Here is a 16,481-nt window from a genome sequence, read left to right as displayed (position 1 = left end):
CATGCCCGACATGTTTGAAGTGCCGGGCGAGGCTAGCCCGATGAGCCAGGCAAACGTGCTTAATGCTCTGTTTCTTGCGGCAAGCTCCACTCAGCAGCAGGTGCAGACAGGTACCAAGCAACTGCAGTTCTGGGAGAAGCAGAAGCTCTACTACCCCACCCTTCAGGTACTTTGACACCATTACCACGCGATGGCGCGCGACATAGCTAACTGATTTGATTTATAGAATATCTTTGTCGACTATACCGTTCCGACCGAGGTCCGATATCTTGCGATCATCCAGCTGAAGCATGGAATCGATAGATTTTGGCGCAAGACTGCAGCCAAGTACGTTTTCGAGAGGAGTCGTCGGATCTTTCCTTATGAGGGCTTTACTGACAAGCATAAGTGCAATCACAAAAGAGGAGAAAGAACAGATCAAATTGAGAGCCTTAGAAGCAGGCATTTATGAGCCAGAGCGTCAGCTTGCTCTTCAAAATGCGTTAATGGTTGCCAAGATCCTCCGTTACGAATTCCCTCATGATTGGTATGTTTCAAAGGAACATTAAGTAAAGAATCTCTCTAACGCTGCATTTCGAAGGCCTGATGCGATCACCACTTTACTCTCTTTCCTCCGCTCCGCCACTCGTCCCGGCGCGAAACCCCTAGAGCTTCCTCGAACCCTTCTCATGCTCCTCCAGATCATCAAAGAGTTGTCTACGGCGCGGATCCAAAGAACACGAGTGCATCTTCAATCGGTCTCACCCGAGCTTTTCCAAGTGATGGGAAATATCTATGTGGAGAAGATCAGTCAATGGCTCACTGTGCTAGACCAGGGCAGCGCAAACGAATCACATCTCGAGGCAATGGAGCAGAGTCTGATGTGTCTCAAAGTTCTTCGTCGCCTCATTATCTCTGGCTATGAACACCCGGGTCGCCATTCGGAAGTGAAGGATTTCTGGCAGTTGAGCTTCGAGCACTTTGCCAGATTTTCTTCCTTTAGAGAGCAGGCTGCTCATTTACCAGAGCCTGTGACCAAGGCCATTGAAAAGCACACCTTACAGCTTTCCAAACTTCATGTGGAGATGGCGAAGGTACACCCAGCCTCTTTTGCATTGTTTCCCAATAGCATCTCACTCGTCAATTCATACTGGGCGTTGGTTGTCCGGCTTAGCGAAAGCTATGTCAGCCTTGGAGCCGATCCCGATGCCGAAGGGCAATCGTTGCCCGAGAAGACAGGCCTTCGGGCGTTGCTTCTGATTCGGGCTTGTGCTAGAATGGCTTTCAACCCAGTCCAAACATTCAAATACCAAACACCCCAAGACAAGGAAGAAAGAAAGCAGGCCGTGGAACGGATCAAGATAGAATTGTTCACTCACGACCTTGTGCTTGGCGTCATGGAGCTTCTTGTTACCCAGTTTTTCAGATTTCGAGATGTCGACTTCCAGGAATGGGAAGCTGAGCCTGAATCCTGGGTTCAGCGAGAGGAAGTGAGCAGCGAAGCATGGGAATTCTCCATCCGCTCCTGTTCTGAGAAGCTCTTTTTGGACCTGGTCATCCATTTCAAAGACCTGCTCATTCCGCGTTTGTTGAGTGTGTTCCAAAGCTTTGCGAGTAAGTATCATGGTCGAATTTGTTACTGGAAATTTGAGTCTGTTCTAATCGTGACCACACAGATACCGACAACCATGATGTCGTTTTGAAGGACTCTCTTTACTCTGCTATTGGCTTGGCAGCAGCCAGCCTTGAACAACACTTGAACTTTAACGATTTCTTGCAAGGAACAATGGTCACCGAAGTTCAGATTCAAGATCAGCAGTACAGGCTCTTGCGCAGACGGATTGCGCTTGTGCTTGGCCAGTGGGTCCCAGTCAAGTATGGTGAATTGAATACCGATGCAATCTTCCAGATTTTCCAACACTTGCTCAACAAGGATGATCCGCTCAATGACCTTGTCGTTCGTATTACTGCTGGACGCCAATTAAGCCAGGTCCTCGATCCTTATGAATTCCAGGCGGCCCATTTCATGCCGTTTGCACAGTCGATACTTGGCAATCTCATGTCCCTTGTTCAAGAGGTTGAGATGCCTGAAACGAAAATGGGGCTGTTGGAGACGGTCCGCGTGGCAGTTGTCAAGATGGAGCACCACGTAAGTTCTATGCGCGCTATGTTCGGTCTTGGAACTAACAAATTTCCTAGATTGCTCCATTCACTGATCAAATTCTCTCCTTGCTCCCACCTCTTTGGGAGGAGTCCGGAGATGAGCATCTCATGAAGCAGGCCATTCTCACACTTTTGTCTTCATTGATCAACTCTCTGAAGCAGGAATCTGTCCGATACCATTCACTTATCCTCCCACTGATTCAAAGCTCAGTGCACCCCGAATCCGTGAGTCTCCGTATCAAAAATTTCCCATGCAAGACTTCGATTTGATATTAACTATCGATGTTAGGAAACCTTGGTGTATCTTTTGGATGAAGCTCTGGATCTCTGGACTGCTATCATCCAGCAATCTCCCACTCCCTCCTCCGATATTCTGGCTCTCCTTCCCTCTGTATTCCCGATCCTTCAATCGGGCACCGACAGCGCACCTCAGGCCCTCCAGATTGTCGAGTCTTATATTCTCCTGGCACCACAAGATGTGTTCAAAGATGAATACCGCACCCCTCTCCTGCTTGCCCTACAGGAACTCCTTTCTCACACGACCAGACAACGCATTGGCGTCGTCCCCCGACTGGTCGAAATGTTGATCCGCAGTGGTGAAGCCATCAACGGTGGAAGCGAAGAAACTTACAACGCCATTTCCCAAAGTCTCATCCAAAGCTCGTTCCTCCGCTCCATTCTAGAGGGCCTCCACTCCGCCTACGAGGCCAGCGAAACAACAGGCCCCAACCGGAAAACCTCCAATGTGATCGGCGTCGTCGAAACCGAGTATTACTCCGTCGTTGCTCGCCTAGCCCTCGCTAGTCCCACGATCTTTGCCTCCGCCATCGCCACTGCCGTCCAGGGCGACAATATCCAATCCCCGTATAAAGATCTTCCCTGGCTGCTGAAGGAGTGGTTTGAGCATTATGATAATATCAGCAGCGTCAACCAGAAGAAGCTGCACGTCCTCGCTCTCACCCAACTCCTCGCTCTCAAACAAAACCCACCTAACCCCACCGCACCTGACCTTCCAGCCGATTTCCTCCGCCAATTCTTGCAGTCCTACCTGACTGTCTGGACAGACCTCATCCTCGAGCTGGCAGAAGGCGGTCAAGACACCAATGCCGATTACCTAGTCTTCTGGGGTGCGCCTTCCGGCTCCGCAACTGCCGTCCCTGAAGCCCCGGACGAAGTCGAACCTCCAGAGAACCACCGCCGCCGGGATTGGGAGAGCTCGGATATCATCCACCGCTTCCCAATCCGCGACTTTGTACGCGATCGTTTGCAGCAGCTGATTGTTGCCTGTGGTGGCCCGGAGACGTTCCAGGCAGAGTGGCTGGCGAATGTCGATGCTGATGTGGTGTCGGCGTTTGGTGCCTTGGGACTGATCTGATTACCGGAACGCATGATGAAGCAAGATTGCATCTAGTTTATGTTCACTGCATTATCCAACTCCATTGAGTGTTCGCTACAGATATCTTTTGATATCTTAGAATTGTCTAGCTACATACCCCAAATGGTTGAATTAAAATAATATTGAGGTCCACCGATACGTCGTATCAGAATTCAGACAAGTCGAGCGGCCATCAAGGCTGCGTATCCTCCGGAAAATCCGAGTTGAAGAACAAGTGATCATTACTCCTGTTGCAGCCCGAGAAGTTTAGCATGAAACCCCAGAGGTCAAGTAAAGACGATGAACATACCACAATTGTTCCTCAAAGTAGGCCTCCGGAGCCTCCAACCAGCCCATAAAATTGGACGAAAACATTTGAGCAAGAGGAACATGATTGACGGGATCCATCAGTCCAGGAATATCAGGTATGGCCATGCCTGAAGCTAAATCATCCGACTCATTGCAACCATTCCGAAGACTTTCAAGTGTTTCGAAGCATCGAGCAGCAAACGGACTTAGTTCCACCATACTTTTGATAATCTCGATTGCAGTGTCGATATCCTGCTGCCAGCTCTCTGCGAATAGAGATTGAGGCTCGTTTCGGAGGAGGACGACCGGGACAAGGGTGGCGGAGAACAGGAAGTACAGTGCATACCAGCACGCCATGCGCGTATGCACCTCAATTTTCCAGAAACGTTCAATGCTTGTGATTGTTTCATGTGACTCTTTCAAACATCGATCACATGCAGTGTCTCGGTAGATGCGTGATTCCGAATTCTCGACTGGTCGAGGGTGATTGCCTTCCGCTAGTGGAAGTACAGCAGATGGCTGTGACCGGTTAGTCATTAGAGCCTTTTGAATCAGGAAGGGACGATAGATGATCATTCGGAGGTGTTTGTATCGCCATGTCATGATGGAATGAGCGAGTGCGTGGCGCGCTGGCACTCTAGCGCTTTCTTTATAGTACCATGGCACCATGTTCAACCACCTGGTGATGTAATTATCGTCCCATTCAAGCACCTGTTTGGCTGATGGGGCAGGTTTGGAGATGACGCGGTTGTAGATATGGTTGGTGAGAAGATGGAATTGCGATTGGACTCGAACATTCGTGTAGATCGTGGGAGCGTCGATAACTTCTGGGGAATCCGTCGCAGATAACGTCAAGTCACTCTCTGATATGTTGAGAGGCAGTTTTGCGTCGATACCAGCCGACGGAATTGCCAATGGACGGCTGAAGGTAATTGTCGAGCCGACATCATAGATGAAGAGACACCACCAGGTTCGGCGCCGGATCTCACGGTATAGCAAATTTCCCTCTGTATTGGGATGATCCTTGTGGAGGCCCAAGCCATAGGCCATACGAACTGCTAGACCAAGGTAGTTGTGACTTGAATTCGGACGGTCTCGTTTTTGGAGATAGTTGGAGATGAGGCTCAGGCTTTGAACCAATGTCAAACTACCCACTTCGAGGATTTCAAGTGAAAGATGAGATCGAGCACATTGATACAGGACAAGATCATCGTCGTTCGGTGCAGTTGCAGTTGCAGACATGAAAGCGCCGAGGGCGGCAACCATGTACATCAGCACAGTCCAGCCGTACTTTGGCCGTGGGACGATCTCATGGTACTGAGCCATAAAAAGTCCCTGGTGAACCAACGGGTAAGAGATATGGTATTCACTGAAATAGTCCCCGATATAGGCTTCAATCTTCTGCGGCGGGATCTCTCGTTGCAAATTGACTGACAGTGCCTGTGGCGACTGTGCCTTGGGAGTTGGGGTTTTTTGCAACATGGCAGCGGAGGACAATGGCCCAGCAGAGCATTTCTGAATCAAGTGCAGAAGAGAGGCACCGGACGCGAGACCTAGGTACCCCGGCCGTTCTTCTTGGATGGATAAGGCTGCCATTCCATCTAGACAGCTCTGTGCTTCTGTATTCCGTTCGTCCCAGTCATAGTCTGCTCCACTCGCTATCAGATCATCTGGCGTAGCTGATGGTATCATATCTGTAGAATGAGATTCTTCTTCATTGCTATCCGACACCAGCATCTCCAAGCAAGGCTCGAGAATTCCTGGGTCCATTCCATGGACTCTACCTGGCGATGACGTCGAAGAATCAGCACGTTGTCTCTTCACGCCCTCACGAGGAATTTCATCCTTCGTCTTATCCGTTTGATCCGGACAATAGCTCATGTTGACACCATTTCTGGCACGGGACAATTCGGCATCGAGATCGATATCGAGGCCGTGGTCGCGGATAATCCGGGTGGCAATGCGGAGAGATTCTTCGACTTCGGTAAGATGTCTGCCTCGAGTCAATTCGGAAAATTGCTTGAGGACTGTGACTATAATCAAACATACTTCCTAGTAAGTGGACTTCGCGTCGGCTTCTCGTACAAGCAATGCCGACGCCATTGGAGACATTGTGCGCATACGGGCAGCTCGCGGGAACACTAGCAATTGTCAGCCCTTGTGTCGCTTTGAGACCAGATCCTGGCATACCCGGGCCTTTCTTCTTCGACACTCGTTACATGCATGCGCTTTGCTGCTCTCGGCCATAGTCTGGTGACTCGAGCATTTATAAGCCAGAAGATGTTTTACGCGGGGTGCGGGGGTCGCAAATACTCCGTTGATGTGGGATTTACCGCTCTGCCAAAAAAGGAAGATCAGGCGAAAAACATTCTTATACATGCTAAAAGATACAGAGAAGTTTCATCGGATACTTCTTTTGCGGCAGACTGTACGGATGTATTCTAGTCATCTAGGGATCAACGGTATACCATGGGTCTAATTAACATCTCCAGCGGGAAGAAGAAGGTTAGAAGACCCATACAGAGTAGAATTACGATACGAATTCAAGTCAAAAGAATAAATTCACTGAATTGCCTTGATCAGACCCTGTCTAATCCTAAAGCATCAACAAATAAAGCACCCAGGGTTGAAAAGCCTGCAACATGCAAGGCGCCAAACTCCAGCAGTCAAGTCAAGAAAGAAAGAACTCCAAACAAAGGGCACTAAAAGAGTATAACCAGTATGCGAGTATAGGAAGTATTGAAACGCAGCAAACTGATACCATTTAGCACTGGCCAGGGAATTGGCGGCTGGTGACGGGGTTAGGGAAGACCCCAGCGGCAAGCTGCTGCTTCATGTCCCACTCGGGGGCACCCTCGGTAGTCCAGGTCCAGTAGAGCCAGCCATTGCCCTTCTCATAAGCGTCAAGCTGTCCCTCAATGAAGCGGCGGATGTTGACACGGTCCTCGTCAGAAAGGTCGGCGGTGTTGCCAACGGACTTGCCGTCACAGCTGCCAAAGGCGCCTTGACTGGCGTCAAAGGTACCGTCGTAGCGAGCACCGATGCCCTTGCCGTTCAAGTATTTGGCGCAGTCGGTCATGGCACCGGTCCACTCGCCAACAACGGTCCACTTGTCGGTGTGCAGGACGTGGTCGTTGACGAAACCGCAAGCAGTGCTAACGTGGGAGTCGGTGTCCAAGGCGAGCAGGCCATGGTCAAAGACTTCGTAGTGGTGAGTGTCCATCATTACGTACCAGACACCAGTCGACTCGCTCATGAACCCGTTCCAGGACTCAGTGGGCATGAAGCCGTCATGAAGAACAACGGTGGTGTCCTGGCTAGCCTTACGGGCAGCACCCCAGGAATCGTAATAGTACTGCTTTAAGCCATCCTCACTCACTCCACCGGGAATGCTAGGCTCGTTCAGGGCCTCAACGGCAGTAACGACATCGGCATCACCACCGTAGCGGGCAGCCAAAGTCTCGAGGGCAACGCGGGTAAGATCAACGTTGTTGCCGGTCTGCCACTGAATAGGGCCGCGCCTACCACTATTGTCAAAGCCGTTCTGGGAACCAGGGGCTATGGTGTATTAGCAAATTTGTCGTTGGCCAGACTTGCGAGTGCTAGTTCACTTACCACCGTGCAGGTCAACAATAACCTTGAGGCCGGCACCACGAGCCCAGCCAACAGCCTGGTCAAGATAGGACAGCTGGCCATCGACGTATGCATCACCCTCCAGGGGCGTAAGAGCCCAGTAGCCGACAGGGATACGGACATGGTTCATGCCGGCAGCGGCAATCTGGTTAAAGTCATCTTGTGTGATGAAGGTGCTCCAGTGCTGGCTCAAGATAGCACGGCACTGATCAGCGCCGTAGGTATCACACAAAGACCACTCGTCAACGGCGGTATCACCAGCAGCATCAAAGATTGATGGGGTGATCCATGGCTCCAGCACAAGCCAGCCACCAAGGTTAACACCACGGACCTTGTCAGCACCGTAGTTGAAAGTAAGGCCCCTGGTCGAATGTTAGTTTTATACTTGTATAAATAATGTCAGGTTAGAGTATTGTCCACTTACACTTGAGGAGCTTCCATTTCCTGGGCCAGGGCGGACGAGCCCATCATGAGAAGACCGAGAAGGGCCTTTTGCGACATCCTGAACGACATGCTGAAAGTCACTAAGACGAATTAATCCAAGAATCCAGGTGGCTGAGCTTCAGGAATGAGATAAGAGAATAATTGTGTCAGATGGTATGGCGACGGCTGCTATAAGTAAACTTTAGTCGATGCTTGGGGTCGAAGATGGCCGGATGCAGGTAACGAGCAGGTGATGTGCATGGAAACGGAAACCTGGAAGCTTTTGAGAGCCACATTCCACGCACCTTTGGCAGTATCCCCGCAGATGTTTTGTTCTGACAGCGCTGATCAACTGTTGACAGCTCCGGAAAGGAAGTCGGCTTGGCCGAAAGCGGCCGGAGTGGGACCTGGCACTTCGGGTCTGGGGATGATAAATGGAACAATGGCCTTCACGCTACGTCAGGGGTCACAATTGACGGCGGAATCTCTCACTCCGGTCAGCGCAGCAGTGGGGGTTTGAACCTGACGCGGTGGTGGATATCACAGAGGTTGGGTCACAATGGATCGGAAGACCAGTCGGTACCGAAATAGGAGGTGACAAAGGCAATAGGATGGAGAAAGGTGGAGATATAATGAATATGGAGGAGTTTGGAAGAGTCAAATTGCATGTTGCGAGTCCGGCACAAGATTTACATTGGATGTGTAGATGGCAAGAGCGTTGCTACTCACGAGCTCCTGAGCTCCTGCTCTGCGAGCTCAATCAGGGTGTCACTACACCTTCCATATTTCCTCTCAACCAGCTGTGGTCATTCGGTCCAGTTTCTCGGTTTCTGTTCAGGCCATCTTGCTCATTTGCACCTGTATGATGACCTTGTACACCATGGTGACCGTGCGAGGTCGAGATGCGTGCTGTTTGCGAACATTCCGCGCCCTGAAGATCCGCCACGCGTGGACCCTGGCGGAATGTGAGGGATCTTGATTCAAGATTCCGATCGAGTTTCCATCGTGGACTGCGGACTGCTTCAATGGGCTGGTCAAATGGGTGAGGCCGTGTCACCATGGTGTACAGTCCCTTGGGGTTCTTTGGCCTTGTACAGATTGGACAACACAGTCACTCCAAACAAACCGGGGATATCCCCGGTCTCCCCGTGTTCCCCGTTCTCCACCACTTCAGCCGTGATCCGTGTGCTCCGGGTCCATACCTAATTCGAGAACCAAACCGCGTCCTCCATTGTGCACTGGCCAGAAAACCGGGTCGCTCGGGTCCTCCCGAACCGAGTCACCGATTTTCGGTTTCCGTTCTCAGCGACAATACTATTGTGGGCAATATCGAGCGCTGAGCTTGAGGCGCCTCAGGTCATGGTGACTACTCTATGAACCATGGGTGAAGCAGGGTATGTATCCACGATCGTTGCCTCGAAGTGCCATTCCTCGCGGCTTCCATGGTCCAGACTCGGGTAGCGTAGGAGCCGCGATGTGTTTTGTAACGCCGAGATCGCGAGGAATGTGGTCAGGAATGCACGTGTCCTACCTAGCTCCACAATTGAAGGCTGAACCTACCAGTGAACAGGTTGTGTCAACTGGGATGGTGGTTTCTACACGGTAGTGGTTTCTAGAATGCGGTCATCAAGAATTTACGAGATCTCAAGCCATTGTAGTGTCCTAGGTGCTCGAGGCACCCTATCTGATACTTTAGGAGAAAAAGAAAACCTCGCATGGTCGGTTGGTTGATCTAAGGTCGTCTCCAAACACGATCACAGCGGACCCGAGCAACTCCCACGAATGATTTCCAGGGGTCATTGGACTTTTGAAATGGCAAAGTTAACCTTGGAAGAAAGGCGCAACTTGTCGGCAAGATGATCGTCAGTCCAGTTGAAATTGGACGATGGGATGTCAATCCGAGAAAGTAGCGCGGACACTGGCCCTTCGCTTGCAAGAAGTGGCCACGCTCACTGGCTCCTCATCCAGACATGTCCCCGCAAGGCGTCAGGATAAGATTATCAACCCTGCACGTGGTGAACAGCACGATGATGATTGAAGCTACAAGCTTCCAACATCTCCGGGTTCCTGACCGCGCGGTCGGATGGCTTCCATTCCAAGTCATGCAGCGAATATAGTTGCTGAGCAGTAGGCGAGCCAATTGTATTGCAACATGAAGGGGAGATGGGGGAAGGTCGCACGATCCAAACATGATTTAAAAGGCCCATTTATCGCACGATGAGGGTGCAATTCAATTCAGACAGCTCGAAATGGATACAATCAAGTCCATGGTGATTTCTCTGGCTCTGGCTACTGCTGTGGAGGCAGGAGCTATCCAACAGAGAGCCAGTACAACTCAACCAGACTGGTTCAAGACCTCGCCCGACCTTTATGCCGGTAAACCCCCTAAAAGCCAGATATCTTCTGGCATGGCACAGAAGCTAATGTCTCGCGCAATTAGGTACTATGGAAACGGGTGCAGCACCCTACCTTGCCCAGATCAACCCGGCACCTTTTGGCTCGAAATCTTACATCCCTAATGCTCCCTTGGAAACTGGAGAGCCGATCAGTGGTGCTCATGGCAAGAACATCTTCCATCTCATGGGAGACTTGAGGTGAGCCTAATCTACCTCCACGTCTTCCACTTCATACTGACTGCCGATAGTCCCTACTTCTCTCCAGAGGAAGGGTTTGGCGTCGATGAGTACCCTCTGCCAAAGGGAGCCAACATCACGCAAATGCATCTGCTCCAGCGTCACGGCTCTAGATACCCTTCTGCCTCGGAAGACCAGGGCACATGGGGTGAGAAAATTGTCAATGCTACCAAAGCAGGAACAGTCTTCACGGGCGAGCTCGCTTTCCTGAACGACTGGTCTTACCAATTGGGTGAGGAACTCCTCGTTCCCACGGGCCGTCAGGAGTTGTTCGACAGTGGAGTCTTGAACTACTACAACTATGGTCATCTGTATAACAACAAGACTGCTTCTCACAAGCTCGTGGTCCGCACGACCTTGATGGCGCGCATGATGCAAAGTGCAGAGAACTTCCTTGCTGGCTTCTTCGGTCTGAACTGGAAAGACTATGCCAACCTCCTGGCCACTATTGATCCAGCTACAACTGGCGTCTCCAACTGTACCAATGAGCTTACTACTATTGAGGAGGTCATCGAAGAGCCTATCGCAATCTGGATGTCAACCTACCTCAAAGAGCGAACTGCTCAGCTGAAGAAGCTCTCTGGAAGCTACAACTGGACCCTCTCGGATACATACCATGCTCAGACTCTCTGCCCCTATGAGACTATTAGTCTCGGCTACAGCAACTTCTGCAGCCTGTTCACTTACGAGGACTGGGAGCACTACGAGTATCTCCAGGACATCGAGTTCGCCGGTTACTCAGGCTTCCTCAGCCCCACCGGCCGCGCCCAGGGTATTGCCTGGGTGGAAGAGTTCCTCGCCCGCGTCGAGGGCCACTACGTTAAGGTTCCCGCCAGTGAGACAGGAGCCAATATGACCCTAGACACGAACCCGATCACTTTCCCCCTTGACCAGAACCTATACCTTGAGTTCACCCACGACGCGAATATCATTTCTGTCATTACCGCGTTTGGCCTGACCCAGTTTTCCGGCTTCCTGCCGGCCACCGGTCCCCCCGCAAATCAGAAGTTCCACACCAGCAGACTGGTGCCTTTTGCTGGCCGACTCAATATTGAGATCATCAAGGCGCCGCACAAGGTTTCTACCAAGCGCTCGTCTAAGCTTACCAAGGCCGATTATATCTCTGGTACTGGTGAGACTCAGTATGTTCACTTCATCCAGAACCAGCGCACTGTCCCGCTGCATGCTAGCTTCGACGCTTGCGAGTATCGTGAGGATGGCTGGTGTGAGTTGTCCACCTTCTTGAAGACGCAAAAGACGATGCTTGCCAAGGCTGATTACCAACATTCCTGCTACGGTAACTGGACCTACGGTGGCTGGGGCACAGTACTGAACGGTGTTCCTGCCTCTTAGATGGGATTTTATTGGGTTTCTGACAGACCTTGGAGAAGCTAAAAAAAAAAAAAAAAAAAAAGAGGTCCTTGTGCAACACCATAATAGAGCTGTAGATCTAGAAAGATCCCTTACAGGATTTTTATTGTTTATATGTTTCAAATTCTACACTCCCTGTCTTGACCCTACCTACCTATGCTAAGTTATCTAATCTGCGAACCCTTCAGAAAGTCCCCCTACCTTTCTAGAGTCCAAACGATCCCAATAACTATCGTCCACATCAATCCTAGAGCACCTCAATCTTCCCCCGCACCCCCACTAAGCGGAACACACCGCCAGACAAGCATCGTAAGACGGATCCAATGACTCGCCGGGTAGAAGACCGAGCACGGAACGACGGAACGAAAAAGGGGAATTTGCGCACGCTTCATTGCGGAGATAATTAGGACCCGGAAAATCCCCCCCCAATCACACCAGACGGATCGTCGCGCCACAGAAGTTGAGGGGAAGGCGTCGGCTTTTTTCGTATTCTTATTCTTCTTTGATGGAACCTCGAGGTGCCACTATACAAGTAGTCAGTGAGCCGTTCGATGTGATTCTGGGGATCTGAATTCTGGGGATGGTTAGTGTAGTTCTCGGGCACGGTCGTTGTGACCTGTGCGGATGCAAGGGATTCGAACACGGATGCATGATTTGCTTTGCTTTGCTTGGTCTCGCGCAATTCCCCGCCGCTCAATAAGATCGGTCCACGAGTGCCTTGCGATCGCCGAAGATTACACACTAGGACAACCTGGAACCCTGGAACCCTGGAACCCTGGATCCGATAGCCTCAAAGAACAGACCTTAGCTGCGTGCCTGATTTGCTGAAAACACACTTTCCGCCGCATACTTGGGTCGGATTGTTTTGATTATCTCTTGGGTTTGAAATTTGGTCACAAAGGCATCTAGGTCGGTGGTTGATTATTCTTACGATCAGTCGCTTCCAATACAATAGCCGGCGAGACCGCTACATCTTCACAAGAAGCATGCACTGTGACGTGGAGATGTAAGCAGTAAAATAGACTGAGCAAGAACTCGGCCTCGACTCCACCATGAATCTGCCAAGCAGCAGCCTTCCTTGGCCAGGTATCCATGCTTCTCCACCAACCCTGGCCAGATCACCCTCCTGCTGGAGCGGAGTTTCTGTGCGTTGTATTTTGCGGGGTTGGCACGTTCCAGTGGAGGTCGGAATGCAGGGCTGTGGCTATGAGTCGATGCCCAGGTGCCCACTTGCATCGTGTAGAGGGTCTAAGAGTCCTTAGGTTGCCTTTGGCCCCTGCAAGGGCCCAGCGGATGCCAGGACGGGTCGGTGTTTTCGGTTTGCATTTGTCCGATGGGATATGTACATAAACTAGGGGTACACTGGGGAGAATATGGTTTCTCCGACTGTTTCAAGGTTTCTCCTCACGAGGTTTGGAACCGTCAGTGTTGAATCATGCAGTTGTTGCGGAGTTTTGTATTTTCGTTCCTGGCAGCTACGGCTGTAGCTCGTCCTGGTAGTGGTGGTCGACCTGAAGCGGCTATTCAAGCTCGAGGTGCCAAGTATGCGCTGAAAGAGCCGCCGTTGACTACCCCTTGGACGGATAAAGTGGGCGTTGATCCATGGCCTGAGTATCCGCGGCCGCAGATGCAGAGATCCCAGTGGCAGAACTTGAATGGCGTTTGGCAGTATCAGAATGCATCAAGTCTGAGTGCGGTGCAGAACCCGCCGTTTGGTCAGGATCTTGGACAAGAGGTGCTTATTCCGTCTTGTTTGGAGAGCGGGCTGTCTGGTAGGTTTGAATGGAGGATGGATAACTTCAGGTCAGAATTGACACTTTTGTTGCAGGGATCCAGGGGAGCTATACCCTTTACTCGTGGTTTTCAACCTCTTTCCAGGTTCCTTCCGAGTGGAAGGGTGATAATCTTCTTCTCAACTTTGGAGCTGTCGATTATGAAGCGACTGTGTTTGTCAATGGCAAAAAGGCCGGTTTCCACCGCGGAGGATACTTCCGCTTCACTCTGGACGTGACGCAGTACCTGAAAGAGGGCCAGGAAAACGAACTGTGAGTTCATGCGGACCGTGAGAGACAGGAGGCTGACTTTCTAGACTGGTGTTTGTACATGACCCGACTGACGATGGCGATTATGTTATTCCCATTGGTAAACAGACTCTTCGCCCGAGTCACATCTTCTATACGCCCTGTAGTGGAATCTGGCAAAGTGTTTTCATTGAGCCTGTTCAAGCGAACCATATCACCGGAGTCGACCTGGATGGTAACATGGATGGTCAAGGTGCGTGTCATTTTCTGCAGTTTGGTCTCCATGACACTGATGATTCGCAGTGAATGTGACTGTCCACACGACCAACATGAACGTCACCACCAATGTGCAAGTTACTGTGCACGAGAATGGAGATGTTGTGGCGACTCACAGCGGTCCTTCAAACCAACCATTCCAGTTCAAAGTCGACTCACCCAAGTTGTGGTCTCCTAGCTCTCCCAACCTGTACAACGTTACCGTCAAAATGGGCAAAGATCTAGTGCAGAGTTATACTGGATTCCGAACCATTTCTAAAGGCACCGTAGACGGTGTCGTTCGGCCGCTGCTAAACGGCGAGTTCATCTTCATGTTTGGCACCCTCGATCAGGGCTTCTGGCCCGATGGTATCTACACACCTCCCACAAAGGAAGCCATGGTGTATGATCTGCAGGTGCTGAAGAGTCTTGGATTTAACATGGTCCGCAAGCATGTAAGTGTGAATTGCAAATCAGACAGAAGCGGTCGCTGAACTTCTACAGATCAAAGTCGAGAACGAGCTGTTCTACCAAGCATGCGACGAGCTCGGTCTTCTGGTAATTCAGGACATGCCAGCCCTGCGTCCCTCGCAGAGCAAGACCCTGGCAAATTGTGCCACCGAGGCCATTCTGCCGGACCCCGCGCAGCAGAAAGAGTTTACACGTCAGCTGGAGCTGTTGATCAACCAGCACAAGAGTTTCCCCAGTATCGCAACATGGGTATGAGACCCGCCACGCGCTAGCGCTACTGTCTGCTTACCAGTCTACTAGGTTATCTACAACGAGGGCTGGGGCCAAATTACTACTTATTACCCTGAATTTGAACTTACCGAGCTGGTAAAGCAGCTGGATCCCACTCGGCTTATCGATTCGACCACTGGTTGGTACGATCACGGCGCCGGTGACTTTAGCGTGAGTGCCCACCTTTCATGAACGGAAAGGATCATCTAGCTCATGTGTTTCAGGATAACCACCACTACGCCAATCCCCAATGCGGCACTCCCTTCTATTCCATCAACTCAAGCCCCTATGACGAGACCCGAATTGGTTTCCAGGGTGAGTTCGGTGGTCTCGGAAATAATGTCTCGATCGAGCAGTAAGTCCTTCTCCAGATACAGTTAGAGTATCTTACTGATCACAATAGCCTCTGGAACAACCAAGCTGCTATCAATACCATCAACCAGACCTATGAAATCGATACGACTATCGATGCCTGGAACTACCGAAGCCACCTTCTGCTTAGTGAGTTGGAGGACCAAGTGAAGCGCTTCGCGTGCAGCGGTGGCGTCTGGACCCAGACTACTGATGTCGAGGGTGAAGTGAACGGCTTGATGACCTACGACCGCCGTCTCAAGCGTGTGGACGAGGACCAATGGAAGTCTGACATTCAGGCACTATACAAGGCGGCGTCTGGGCGCAGGAATGCTACCATGTCGAGCCTCTAAGAAGCGGGGTCATAGATAGCCTATTCTCCTGTCCCGTAAACAACCCTTTCTTCCATTTTCATCGGCCGAGTACTAAAAAATTAATTTTTCCTGTACTACCAATCGCCCTTTCATCCGATTGACTACGATAACGAGTTTTCTTGGCTAAATTGACCAGTAATGGGATGGGAATCTGACAGGTCCATTGCACATCCAGAAGATGAAACTGTGCCCAGGCATTGCCGATCAATGGATAACAGGAGGCTACAAATCGGTATGGCTGCAGCTGTCACTTTCTTCACACAAACTCAATTAGATTAGCTTGGCACGGCAATCCCATGGATCGCGCTGTCCCAGCTTCTAGGGGGTGTCCCAGAACGCGGGGCACACCCACGCTCAGATAGCCCAGACAGCGGAATGGCCGGCCAGAAATAGTGTCTAGACCGCCTCGCTATGCACAAGCATTACAGATCGTCTAGCGCGGCTGTTTGAGAAGCACGGTAGCGCGTCTCAAGTTGAAACGGAAACCAATCGAGCCGTTGAAGGCATCGGAGCTGTCAACCAGGGAATAGGCGACGAAGCATTGACATGCAAATTTCAAATTTTCATAATTCCCATTTTCTCACCGACTTTTCATCCCTCTTTTCTCGCTCTGCTTTTCTTAATTGTGTTTAGCGAGGTCCGGAGGTTGCGGGAATTGGCCAACCAGAGGATATCCGTTCATCAGCCCATCGGCAAAGCGATCGGGATCTCGATCAGGCCACAGCATCACACGACAACCGATTAAAGAGGAGTCTGATTGGCACGCTGACGGTAGAGCTTTCTTGAACTGGCGACGTAAAAGTTAATTTTAACTAGCGTGTCATTGTTCCGGTTTTACATGTCCTATACCGTA

The 16,481-nt window shown here is 50.9% G+C and overlaps 5 protein-coding genes across 5 annotated transcripts; 3 read left to right on the top strand and 2 right to left on the bottom strand.

Annotated features, from left to right (window-relative positions):
* Position 1: 1 nt before the first annotated feature.
* Positions 2-3,517, top strand: N7443_002136 (putative importin 11; the record flags this gene model as incomplete). The annotated part of the gene is made up of 7 exons (XM_056882192.1): positions 2-166; positions 227-327; positions 389-526; positions 581-1,593; positions 1,656-2,128; positions 2,179-2,367; positions 2,432-3,517. 7 exons carry the CDS (start codon positions 2-4, stop codon positions 3,515-3,517), a joined length of 3,165 nt encoding a protein of 1,054 aa, XP_056744033.1.
* Positions 3,518-3,784: 267 nt separating this feature from the next.
* Positions 3,785-5,707, bottom strand: N7443_002135 (fungal specific transcription factor domain-containing protein; the record flags this gene model as incomplete). The annotated part of the gene is made up of 1 exon (XM_056882191.1): positions 3,785-5,707. The coding sequence occupies one exon, from the start codon at positions 5,705-5,707 to the stop codon at positions 3,785-3,787; it is 1,923 nt and encodes a 640-aa protein (XP_056744032.1).
* Positions 5,708-6,590: 883 nt separating this feature from the next.
* exg1 (glucan 1,3-beta-glucosidase) lies at positions 6,591-7,960 on the bottom strand (the record flags this gene model as incomplete). Its single annotated transcript, XM_056882190.1, has 3 exons — positions 6,591-7,384; positions 7,442-7,821; positions 7,884-7,960. 3 exons carry the CDS (start codon positions 7,958-7,960, stop codon positions 6,591-6,593), a joined length of 1,251 nt encoding a protein of 416 aa, XP_056744031.1.
* A 2,171-nt stretch (positions 7,961-10,131) lies between these two features.
* N7443_002133 (histidine phosphatase family protein) lies at positions 10,132-11,868 on the top strand (the record flags this gene model as incomplete). Its single annotated transcript, XM_056882189.1, has 3 exons — positions 10,132-10,258; positions 10,323-10,476; positions 10,527-11,868. The coding sequence occupies 3 exons, from the start codon at positions 10,132-10,134 to the stop codon at positions 11,866-11,868; spliced, it is 1,623 nt and encodes a 540-aa protein (XP_056744030.1).
* A 1,453-nt stretch (positions 11,869-13,321) lies between these two features.
* Positions 13,322-15,607, top strand: N7443_002132 (putative hydrolase; the record flags this gene model as incomplete). Its single annotated transcript, XM_056882188.1, has 8 exons — positions 13,322-13,658; positions 13,715-13,931; positions 13,976-14,160; positions 14,211-14,617; positions 14,667-14,882; positions 14,934-15,074; positions 15,128-15,258; positions 15,307-15,607. 8 exons carry the CDS (start codon positions 13,322-13,324, stop codon positions 15,605-15,607), a joined length of 1,935 nt encoding a protein of 644 aa, XP_056744029.1.
* Positions 15,608-16,481: the final 874 nt, after the last annotated feature.

This window comes from Penicillium atrosanguineum, assembly GCF_028827265.1.
Source record: "Penicillium atrosanguineum strain IBT 20685 chromosome Unknown utg000002l_segment0_segment0, whole genome shotgun sequence".
Taxonomy (NCBI): domain Eukaryota; kingdom Fungi; phylum Ascomycota; class Eurotiomycetes; order Eurotiales; family Aspergillaceae; genus Penicillium; species Penicillium atrosanguineum.
Note: the sequence above shows the minus strand (reverse complement) of the source record. Positions and strands in the feature narration are given on the sequence as shown.